This window comes from Haplochromis burtoni, unplaced genomic scaffold, assembly GCF_018398535.1.
Source record: "Haplochromis burtoni strain Fernald_Lab_line unplaced genomic scaffold, NCSU_Asbu1 Contig_761, whole genome shotgun sequence".
In the NCBI taxonomy this organism is placed as follows: Eukaryota; Metazoa; Chordata; class Actinopteri; order Cichliformes; family Cichlidae; genus Haplochromis; species Haplochromis burtoni.
This window is the reverse complement of record NW_024583122.1, coordinates 134,290-146,108: the sequence shown is the minus strand read 5'-3', so window position 1 is coordinate 146,108 and position 11,819 is coordinate 134,290. Positions and strand designations below refer to the sequence as shown.

Here is an 11,819-nt window from a genome sequence, read left to right as displayed (position 1 = left end):
GCCAGTGGACACTCGTTCAATGATGAGGATGTAACATCCTGGACAGGGAGGAACGCTGGTTTGAGGGCGGAGTCAAGGAGGGAAAGACCATCTCTGGTCATTTTTGTATAGCATATCATAAATATAAACATATTTATAAAAATAACTCGTGAAAAATATATTAACCACTTTCACTAAATGGCACCATGACCCACTGCTTCCGTAAAGAAACTGACATGCGTCACATTTCGTAGCTACGCAGACAGCGCCATCTTGTGGTGGCTCTGGTGTAGTGCTGCTTGAGAACAATAGCAGCGAACTGCGGAAGGAAATTAGAGCCGTTTAACCGGGACAAATACAGCAGGCGGCAAAAGCAAAGCGGTGTTGCAGCCGTTTCAGCGCCTTCGTGCAGTAAGTGCGTCGTGCTTTGTTGGCACCGTTGTTTGCAATTGATTTATTTTGCATCCACCGACAGGACACTCCGTCGGTTACGGCTGAGAGGACATCTGCACGCAGTACACTGTTTATCATCACCGCGGCAAACGGTGTTGCGTTTGCAACCAGATGGGATTAACTTCCTGCTGCGATATGGCGCGTGGAAACAACACGGAGGGGAACGAGCTGCTGTTTAGCTTAGAGGAGCCCCGCTAAGGATCACTGTTACCTCAGTGAAACAAACTAGTTCTGAGGCACACCGAGGGACCAGTGGGGCATGAGCTATGGGCGCTCGGCTAACAAATACCGGATTTTAACAGCCCTATTTTCAAAACAAAAGCCGTCGTTTATTAACAGACCTGCGTGAGAAACAGCTGAAAGGACACGCATTAAAAATACTGAGAGGACGCACAGCAGGTATCGCGACATGAGCGACTCCGGGGATGCAGCAAGTGTTCCCGGCTTCTCCTCCCCGAGCAGCGGGGCTGGGCTGGGGAGAGCACTCGCGGCCCGGGTCAGGACTCTGACCTCCCCACCTCCGCCTGGAAGACTGACGTCCCTCAGAACCCGGGACCTGACGCTGGGGGGAGGCTTCAAAAAGACTAAGGTAACCGAGCACAGCCCCGGTGTTAATAATGCCGCGTGCTTATTTTGCGTGAAGTGGAAATAATAAAGCACAGTCCCGTGAGTGTAATCCCGGGGTCATAAGTCTGCTGACACGTTCACGGGCTTCTCTCTGCAGACATCTGATGGCGTTATCGTGTTACGATGGGGGGACTCGGTGGTCATGTGGCATGTTGTGTCTCTCCTACAGTCCACTCAGCCAAGCCCCGCCCCCCTGATCACGTGTTACAGTAACGCACTAATACTCAGGCTATAACAACCCTGCACACATTTGTTCATTCTGATTTGTGTTTCTGTATCTGCACGCAGTTGCTGTATAAAATTCGTTTGTGTTTACTTACTCATATAGAGATGTTTGTGTTATATATACTGGAACAAATTGCTCGTTTGTGTACAAACATGATACTCGGAGAACACGTAGAAACCACACGCTCACAGTTCCAGATAAACCAACAAGTATACAACAGTGTAAATACAAAACATGTGAGTTAGGTTCGTCAGGGGCTCTGAATGGGCCATGGATGTGAAGCAGATGAATGCAGAGAAGAAACAAGTTAGATTAAATTAGATTAGATGAAACTTTATTAATCCCTCGGGTGGCTTCCTCCGGGAAATTCTGTTTCCAGGAGCACAGCACCGACAGAAGTTACAAAAGGATGTAAGCAGAAATAGAAATATATCACATATATAAATACAGAGACATGTATGTTAAAGGTGTTATTTAAATGCTAACTTAGCACTGTGAACATTTGCAGACAGTAGCAGTCAGGACAGTGACTGCAGCTTGGTCAGTTTGGGAGTTAAAGGAAGTTTTTCTGTTTTTTTTAATCCAGGATTTGATAGAAACAGGGAAAGAGGTCAGGGTCAGCGCTACAGCTCACATTCTTGCTTTGATGCCTGTTAACTCCTGGTCAGGTTTTAAAAGTAAGGTTTATAATTCATAATAATATCCATGTAGTTGAGTAGAAAAGCATTCACACCTCGTTTGAATCCTAATGAGGACATACGTGTTTCTTTTCTCTCCTGGTTTGTACCAACAGAAAACCTTTGAGCCTAACGTCCACGCCGTGAGGAAGAGTAAAGACGAGTGAGTGACGACAGTATGAGAATTTCATCTGTGTATGCACTGTGTCATTTAATGATCCTGAACACCTGTAGGCTAAAGGAGGAGATCCACGTGGCTCCGAAAAAGGAGAGAAGAGATAGGAATGAGCGGAGGAGAGAGAGCAGAGGGAGGAGGAAGGAGCGGCCTCAGACCATCCAGTCCCACTCCATCTTTGAACAGGGTCCTGCTGACAGCGTGCGCAAAACAGGTGCACACCCACAGCCCTCTTCTCATTCTGTTGGATGTCTTTCTCCAGACTGCATTTCCTCTTCATCGCGCTCAATCAGTGCTTCTGCCTACAGGCTGGCATGGTGCTACACACCTGCAGGAGTCTGCCACCTCTCCTGTCTGCAAACTGCTCAAGAAAGAGACAAAGGAGGAAGAGGAAGATGAGATACTCAGTAAACTTCAGCGAGATGATGTGAGTGCTTCCTGTTTCGTTCCTGTGAAGCTTTAAAGATGAATTAAAACTGTAGTCAGGAGCCCATAAACGTTAGCTGTTCTCACTTCTCGTGTTTATTCTGGAACGTGTTCACATTGACTTGGAAATCATTGTTTTGACATATTACAACAAGTAAAAAGGTGTGAGGGTATGAACTCTCCCCCTCCTCCTCCTGTTCATGCATGTGCAGTGAAACCGCACCGATGCAGTCGTGTGCGTCACAGACACCAAAAGATTAAAAGAACCCAACAGATGCAAAGAGCTCCACTTTTCATCTTTATGGATCGACCCTCAGCTGCAGGTCAGCAGGACCATTGCCTCAGTGCTTCACCTGATGTATTGGCAGGTCACATTTGCAGATGTGTTGGTAACGGCTGGTAAATGGAAACAAAAAACGTCACACAAGGAAGCACATTATGAGCGTTAAGGTTGCATCGTTTGTCCACCAGAGGGCACTCTCCAACCTCCCTGTTGGCAGCAGGTGTCTGTAACACCATCAGCTGATCCGCAGAGCAGGTTTATGTGTGTGAGCAGTGTTCAGACAGTTTAATGCTGTAAGAGTTTGCACCACTGACCGTCGGCCTGCGAGTGAGTGCAGTGTTTCATGACAGTCAGCTGATAATCAGCTGACCATTGGGAAACTAATGTTATGCATCTGTACCTACAGTTCATCGATGATCCGGGTCTGAGGAATGATGCAAAGCTGAAGCCCATCCAGCTGCCTCTGTGTCAGTCCAGCAGTCGCACTCTGACCTCCAGGACACGTGAGAAAACCTCCCACGCTGCACAGCGTCACAAGCAGTTCACTCAGTCACAGCACTGACGTCAGAGTTTAGGCTCTGCTGTTTCCACTTAAACAATAACGTGACTGTTAATGTGCCATGTTTGGTAAGACGTGCAGGAAATGTGTCAGTCAATGAATGATAAATGGAAAGTAATGATTCTTAATCAAAGATGGTGTGATCAGTCACGAGGAGATGTAGATGTATGAAGATCTATGATCTGTTATCACTAAATAGTCACGCTGACCTGATGAATGAGGGTAAAGCAAAGGGAAGTTAAAAAAGGAGGAGCTGAAGGGACCTGCGTGGGCAGCAGAGGGAAAGATGAGCTACCCTTTGCAGAGCTGCTGAAGGTGGAGGCCTTCATGAAGGCAGGCAGCAGAGTAGCAGAGCTCACTGACTTTGCACTGAGTGATGTGGTGGACGACAGACAGTGTCCTCACTGAGCTCCTGCATGTCTGTCTGTGAGTAGTGATCACTCTGTGTTGTGATGGCAGGTCCAGAGAGGCCCACTGTGTTCAGACCTCAGTCCTGTGCAGGGACCAGCAGGACCGAGCGGCCTAAATCAGAGCAGCCGTCGCTGGTAGAACTGCTGCAGGATCTCAGCCTGTCCGGCAGGGAGGAGCTCTTCTTCATGCAGCTGCCCGACTGCATGCCAGGCAGAGCGTCTGGAGCGAAGGTCGACCTGGCTCCTGGGCCTGCAGCAGAGACGCCTGCAACAAAGGAGGGCAAGCATGAAGTGAAGAGGACTCCACATCTTCAAGCAAAAGTGAGTAGACGGGATAAACACCTGTTAAAGGACTGACCCATCCAGATGTTTGAGCGCGATTCCTAACATCAGCCCTGAAAGCTTTGTTTGCATCTATCCATAAGCTCCTCGGCCATTTTTGTTTGCATCTTCTGCTTCCAGCCTAATACAGTGGTACAGCATGCAGTCCTCTTCCTGCAGACGTCCTTAGTTAACGGTCGCTGACAGAAACGGCTAAGCTGTGCCAGTGAGGTCAAACCTAGAGCTCAGCAGTGTTTCTGCCTGACAGCTGTACAAGTGTTTCCTGCAGCACAGAGGCGGTGAACACCTCTCTCATCACAGATATTTATGTTATGCTATGTTAATTTAATTTGACAAAATTATGTAAAGCAGCTGCTGGCGAAATTCACTGATTTGTGGAACAGATTCCAGGACTAAAATCCTCCCTTTGGATTTTGTTGCATGTCCTCGTTCATTCTCAGGTGTTTTGGAAGCGGCTGAAACAACGCTTCATCCGTGCTACCCACATAAAGATTGTTGTGGACCCAGCGCTGCCCTCCAAGGCAGCAGCAGCTACCCCCAGCAGGACGCTGCCCTGCAGACCATAAAAACATAAACAAGCTGCAGCGTACTCCCTGCATAGGTCACCAACTCATAACAGTACTAACACAACAAGCTGTTACACGCACATCCACACCGGTGTCTAATTCAGAATCCCCAAATCAGCCACAGTCAGGTTCAGACACCAGGGCTCCTAACATCTCACGTGTGGCTTTGACTTCGCATTTTACCCACTGCACAGGAAACACTCAGCCTGAAACACCATCACGTGATCTGTGGTCTGCATCGTCGAGCCTCACTGAAGCACAGTGGATTGTTGTAACTGCTTCTAAAGAGTGTGTGTGTGTGCGTGTGTGTGTGTGTGTGTGTGTGTGTGTGTGTGCGCGCGTGCACTCAGAGTGCAGTGAAAGAGGGCTGTCCTGTGCTCTCGCAGTTCCCAGAAGGATTTCTGGGTAAGCTGCAGATCAGGAAGTCAGGAAAGGTGGAGCTGAAGCTGGGTGACATCATCATGGACGTCTCGGAGGGAGCTGCATTCTCCTTCCTGCAGGTAACGTGTTTGTGTTCTAACATTATTTTTGCATTGCAATCATTAACTAGTGTACCTAAGCAGATCTGTCAGACCTGTGTGGTCATGGATTACATATGATGCTCAAATTTCCCACCAAAAAAAGTTCAAATAAACAAAAGGATAATATGACACTACCTTTAGTTTTACATAGTATTACAGCAGGTTTAGACATTTTTATTATTGTTTCAGTCATGTGACCTTTGCAGTATAATTTGTGAGTTACAAACACCAAAAGCTGCAGACACCGGGGACCACGAGCTGGTGAGGCGTCCTCTGGATGAATGGGGAGGTTGCTCATCCAGTTTGGCCAGTGTCTGGTTAATGAGAGATCTCGTGTGAATAAATCTAAATGCCTCCACTTCCTCCATGACCTCTACTTTCTGTTTGTAACAGAGACTTGGCTAAGTGTCGGGGAGCGTCTCCCACCTCGTCCACCTGGATGTACACATCTAACTCTCCTATATGGTTATGGTTAATGTTAGCTGGAACAGGTGCACCACCTCCCTCACATTCACCAATATGAATGCTGGGGTGGGGGCGGACTAGGAGACTGTAACTACTCCTGCTTAATGGTTTACTGTCACATTAGCTAACAAAAGTGAAATGGTGACGTCACAGCTCCAGCCATGCACTGCACCTCCGCCGTGCACGGCTGGACGGACGGCTCTGCTTTGCACAGTTTGCATTTAACTTTGCTTTCTGTGAAATGCTTTCACATTTTTTAAAATCTCAGTTTCCGTTTTCTTCCGTCCTCCTACTTTGCCGGTCGCACTGTGTTCTTCTTCGTTGGTATTAAATGCAGTCTTGGCAGACAGTATAGGTGATACTGCCCCATAGCTGCCTGTAGTGTATTACAGTTATAAAAACACACGTATGACACGTCGACAAGTTTTTATAGTCAGTATCATGGATGTTGATGAATTGTTGCAGCCCTGCCTCCAGCTTTGACAGATGTCCACGTTTACTCAGGGCCTTGTTGACCTGATGTTCCTCCCTGCTGCTGTCTCTGTGGGGATGGTGTTCAGATTCAGAAGACTTTATTTATCCCCCAGGGGCAATTAAGAGACTGACCGTGCCGACCGTACTTGCAATACCCAAACATCATTGGGGAGACAGGTAGGTAGCTGGCCGGTCAGCAGCACGAGCAGCAACCCAGAACCGAACAATGGAAAAATGCACAACATGAGGAAGGACAAGGAGGAAAAAGAACTCCCCCCAGACTGAGCTCCAACAGGGAGGTCAGTTTGAGAACAGAAAAAAAATCACCTCAGCGCATAGCACATGAAAAGCTCTTAATACACCATAGAAACACATGACAAGCAACAGGGATGAGTAAAAGGAGAGAGCCGTGTAGACAGCACATCCGGGCCTGCAGCATATGTGCTGCTCCCCTTTGAGCCACCGTAAGCATCGGAGGCGTTTGGAAGGGGAGGGGGGATGAGTGTATGTCTGCATGGCTCTGTGTTGACACCCAGGTTGTGCTCCATTCAGTGACGAGGGTCAGACCTTAAATACTGATCCGAATGCTTCCTGGGGCTCATAAGTAGATTTTCTCCTGTTAGTCTTTCTGGTCTAGCAGAACTGTGCACCTACCCTTGTCTACTGGAAGGATGTTGATGTTTGTGAAGTAGTCAGACTCGAACGTCAAGGAAGGTGGTAGGGAAGCAGACTATGCCGACAGTTCAGGTTTCCAAGGTGAGCAATTTATTTACAGTGAACTTAATTTAACTTAACAAAACTTCCTCCCCAAATAAACTCTATTAACATAACATAACATAACATGGCTCTGGTGACACAGCTCACCTCTCCTCTCTCCTGCATCTGGTAGAGACTGGCTTTAAATAGGGCCATCAATTTCCCTCCAATTGCCCAGCCAGTACCACTCACTCAACTGAGGGATCTAAAACTCTACCCAGACTACACAAAACCTCTACAGACTTCTAATATGCACATTTACACAACTAAATGGCAGTCTTAACGAAAGGAAAAACATTCAACAAATCCCTTTAAACCTTAACGCAAACAAAAGGAAGCATCTCTGTGGAAAAACAAACCCCTCCACTTGGTTTGATCTGCTGATGTCATGTGTGACATCATCAGGACTTTAAAATGAGGAAATGCCAGGCGGGCGTTTCGCCACGCCTGACCCTCATGGAGACTGAAAAGACAAAGTAAGTATGAACAAATGACTTAATCTGTAACATAATAAAGTATAAAGAAACATGTAACTGAGTATTTGTCTTAATTTGCAGAATGTTTGATTTGCCGGCAACAAAACGCTTCCACAAACAAACCCGGGATAGTGAGTGAAGCAATGTTACTTGACAAATAGCAAACCATAGCAAATACATAGAAACAGAATAATGTGTACAATGTGCAAAAAAAGGTAAACACATATGGGACAAATGAAGAGCATTGCAACTGCTCCTCTGCTTTGTCACAATGTTGTTGTCATTACTAAGTGATGTGAGTGCCTCCCTCTCGTCCATGCTGATGTTGGATGCTGGCTTTGCATTGCTGCTCTGCTTCTACAGCTGTAGCGTTGTTGTTTCTGTGGCTGGGATCAAAGTTCAACCCTTTTGAAAGGATGTGATCAGTCTGTGTCATCCTCGGTGGGGCGTCCTTCTCTACACGTTAGACCAAACCCCGAGCCTTGGCTGAATGATATCAGTCAAGCTGCCACACGAGGAAGGATCAGCTTCAGGCGTCTCACGGTGTTCTTAGTGAACGTTGGCCCTACTGTCAAAGCTGAAGACAGGAAACATTTCACTGATATTTAAAATACTTCTCACAAACCTCATGTCCTTCAGTACAGTTGATTATTATCTGAAACCTTCCAGTACACACTGTTTGATGCTTCTTCTGAAGAAGGTTGCCACATTCAGAGAACATACAGTGGCTTGCAAAAGTGTTCGGCTCTCTTGAACTTTCCCACATTTTGTCACATTTTATTGGAATTCCAGGCGAAAGACCAACACAAAGTGGTGCACACGTGAGAAGTGGAACGAAAATCATACGTGATTCCAAACGTGTTACAAATAAATAACTGCAAAGTGGCGTGTGCGTAATACAGCAAGCCACTGTATCTGCTCAGAGGCTGAGGAGCAGCACTGACAGCAACACACGGGCGTCCACGGTGAAGGAAAACAACCATTCGTTACGTCACTACCTATTCACACGCCATCTCTCCCTCTTTCTGCAGCAACTGGTGTCTGTGCGTCTGTGTGATGGGCGGACTGGAGATATGATGGTGCTGGGAAACGTTCATCACAAACTGGTTTTATCTCCGGACTTCCAGGCTTTACTGGGCCAAGCTGCATCACAGCAGCCTCCGGGCCCCTGAGGGTCTCCCTGCAGGTGACCCGTAGACACTGTAGGAGGAGAAACTGCAGTAAATGTGTTGGGAAGAACAGTCTGAGAGTACACTGCTGAGAGTCACCATCAAGGTAACATGCATCTGTGTTTAAATCATGTGAAGTCTTTGAAATGAATCTTTTTAAAACACAGACGTTTCCCTCTCTGGGATGAAGATATCAGTGCAGTAAAATGGGCCATGAACCATCAGCCTGCTGACCACAAGGACCGTCATAGTGTGTCACTCACACGGACTGTCACAAGGCCTGATGCAGCAGTACAGTATCTGGATGCTGAGCTGTAGTAAAAATGTCACCACAGGGTTTTTCCCATTTAAAGAGCAGCTTCTGCAATGACCCAGGATGTGTGACAGACTCCTCCCACCAGAGGATGGCTGTGGGTCTCAGACACATGGGTGTGTCTTAATGGGGACTAGTGCCTGCTGAGTGGTTGGATTCAACAACAAGTACTTAACCACCAGATGACACCACCTGGCCCTCTCTCCTCCACCCAACAGCCTGTTACTGAGTGTTGCTTTGAGTGTCTGACTGAACACGTGGCCAGCTGGTATATTAGTATCAGCTGATTTGTGTCTGGTGCTAGGACATTGACCTTCGTAAATGAGGTCATTTGTAACCCGTCCACTGTACATGTGTGTATGTAGTCCAGTGCAGCAGCCTGGTCGGAGCGAGAAGCCTTTCTGTTGAACCCAGGTCTGTTTGTCAAAGTAAAACTTTATATAAACTGTTTTTGGTTGACTTTTATTTGACAGGGAAGCTTGGGGACCGTTAGAGCTTTGTTTGTTATTTTGGCATTGCTCACTGCTGACGTCAATAAATGGCTGCATAGCATTTTGAAAAGCGCTGTTTTGGCTCCTACTTTCGATTTACCCCTCGGCCACGAACGTAACAGCGTTTCAGGAAACGAGCTGAAGAACAACCAGCCTGTCAGGACAGCAGGTCATCGTCAGTCACAGCGTTCCTCATTTGTTCGACGCATGTTTTGAGCCAGAAACTTCAAATGTTGCATGAATGTGTCACACAAAGAACCACAAAGCCCTGAAAGGTGAAGTCAGTAACATGGATCACTGAAACACCTCGTCGTCATACGGCTGACATGTTGTATCCTGCCTGACACTGGGGGCTTCATGCACACATGCAGAATCATTTCAGGCCATTTAGAAGAAAAGTGTATACGAAGGTTTATTGAGGAAAAAAAAAAACGCCATACAAGGAAAGACATAATAAAGCAGGATGAACATGGCAGCACAGAGAACTGTACACTCTACAACACAAAGCAGCTATCAGTACTACACTATGCTCTTCATAATAACAGAACAGACCAAATGTTACCGGACGTTAGCCGAGTACAGAGTGTAAAGCAGCTGGTTTCATTCAGGGTCACGGACACACGTTAAAGTTGCTACTGAAGCAACAGGCGTGACAGTAATGACACTAAAATTCAGTCAGGTTTCTTGCATGTGAACAGCGGTGCTCTGATCTCAAGAGGAAATGTGGGACCGCCCCGAGCGCTGCGTTTAAAGCTGCACACTCACCAGCACCAAGTATGGATTTATGTCAGGTTCAGGTAGAATCAGTGGACCTTACAGGACACATTCAGACTCATTCATTGTTGTAGGATTTTGTGTGGATGTGTTGAAGTAAAAAATGCAGCCCACATTATTCCTGCAGGTGTTCTAGGACGGCAACAGGAACCAGTTTGTTCCTGTCAACACCACAGCGGTACACGTCAGCGCTCTGACGCCAATAGGCTTGCTTCATTTGGCTCTCACACTTTTAAAGTCAAACTTGGTATTTTACTACTCCATCTAAGCCTGGAGGAGTGAGTCTGCATCACAGGGAAGGACTCGAACTCACAGGTACCTTTTTTACAAATGCTGCCATCGCGGTTTATCTGGAGACATCAATGATGCGGATCTGTCTGAAGGTTATCAAAGTTCTGTCCTGTCAGCTGAGACAGCTGGCTTTCAAGTCAGAGAAAAGCGAGGCCGAGCTCCGCCCGAGCCATCACAGCTCCTGTCACCTCCTCTGGACGCGTCTTATGTCTTCTTGGTGGACGGCGGGCTGACAGTTTTCGCTGATCTGCTTTTTGTGGTCTTCTTGGAGGGTTTTGACGTTCCCGTGGCTTTCTTCACAGTTTTAGCCTTCTTTATTACCTTCTTTGTTGCCTTCTTGGCTCTCGCAGCAGGTTTCTTCTTGGTAGACAGGGTCCGCTCTCGGATCAGGTCTTCTCTTCCGATCTCCACCATGTGGTCCTCCCACGACTTCATCTCATTCTTGTAGCGAATCTTGTCATCCTCAGCGAGCTGCGTGTAGACCTGTGGCACAAATACAAATGTCAGAAGACCCGACAGCACTCATTAGCATTCCAGCTACAAGGATGAAAGGTGCGTGTTGCCGACCTGTTTCTGATGGCTGAAGAGATTCCTCCAGTCCTCCAACAGCGACTTCATCTTAGCCTGAAACAACGACAGGAGCAACTATTGGCCAAAACAACCCTGCAGTGTCTGCTTAGCTGCTGACCAACACAGAACAAGAGAAATGACTGGAGCAGCTGTCAGGGTGCTGCATCAGCACCCTGACAGCTGCTCCAGTTTCACCTGAATCTGTATTCCATCTCAAACTGGCATTTCCATTTAGTCCAGTTTCTGCAGGTGCACTTCATGTCAGAAACTCTGGCTCTGTGTGTTTGCTGATATGGAAAACGCATCCATACCATCATCATATAAAATGACCTCATTTGTACTGGTGCTAATCTTTTTTCCGCTCACACTAGCGCCTCCTGCTCCTCACATCATCTTACAGGAGCTGATGTTACGTGGTGTTACTGTAAAGTGCAAGAGAAGCTTCCCAGCAAACATCAAACATGACAGACGGAGAGAAGCTGCCGGGGTAACGTCCCACCGGCTGACTTCACTACACATCATTAGTCATCTGTGCCGCGCCAGCGTGCCGGCATAAACACCAAACACTGAAACTCTGATACCTGCTGCAGGTTTTTAAATCAGGGTCACACTGACCCTCGATCAGTGCACTTCCTGACCTGAGACGTAGTTCCTTTAGCCTCCTCAAAGTGCTCCGACATGAAGATGTTGAAAGGAGAGCGAGGACGTTTGGGCTTCCCCAGGTTTGTCAACTCCTGGAAAACACACACACACACACACACACACACACACACACACACACACACACACACACACA

The 11,819-nt window shown here is 47.2% G+C and overlaps 2 protein-coding genes across 3 annotated transcripts in view; one reads left to right on the top strand and one right to left on the bottom strand.

Annotated features, from left to right (window-relative positions):
- The first annotated feature begins 268 nt into the window (after positions 1-268).
- On the top strand, positions 269-9,458 carry zgc:171971 (uncharacterized protein LOC569690 homolog). Of its 2 annotated transcripts, none has more exons than XM_005950240.3 (8): positions 269-1,021; positions 2,079-2,125; positions 2,197-2,351; positions 2,431-2,564; positions 3,253-3,349; positions 3,865-4,136; positions 5,074-5,223; positions 8,447-9,458. In XM_005950240.3, exons 1-8 carry the CDS (start codon positions 842-844, stop codon positions 8,585-8,587), a joined length of 1,176 nt encoding a protein of 391 aa, XP_005950302.1. In that variant the 5' UTR covers positions 269-841; the 3' UTR covers positions 8,588-9,458. The 2 variants fall into 2 exon arrangements, with proteins under 2 accessions (XP_005950302.1, XP_005950303.1); XM_005950241.3 differs by having other exon boundaries at positions 270-1,021; positions 2,446-2,564.
- Positions 9,459-9,774: 316 nt separating this feature from the next.
- Positions 9,775-11,819, bottom strand: part of tfam (transcription factor A, mitochondrial) — an 8,140-nt gene continuing 6,095 nt past the window's right edge. The window contains exons 5-7 of the mRNA XM_005950245.3: positions 11,662-11,757; positions 11,021-11,077; positions 9,775-10,936 (exon numbers count right to left, since the gene is read on the bottom strand). Of these exons, the coding sequence (XP_005950307.2) occupies positions 10,658-10,936; positions 11,021-11,077; positions 11,662-11,757 (432 nt within the window). The 3' untranslated portion in view covers positions 9,775-10,657. The remainder of the gene's footprint in view (positions 10,937-11,020; positions 11,078-11,661; positions 11,758-11,819) is intronic.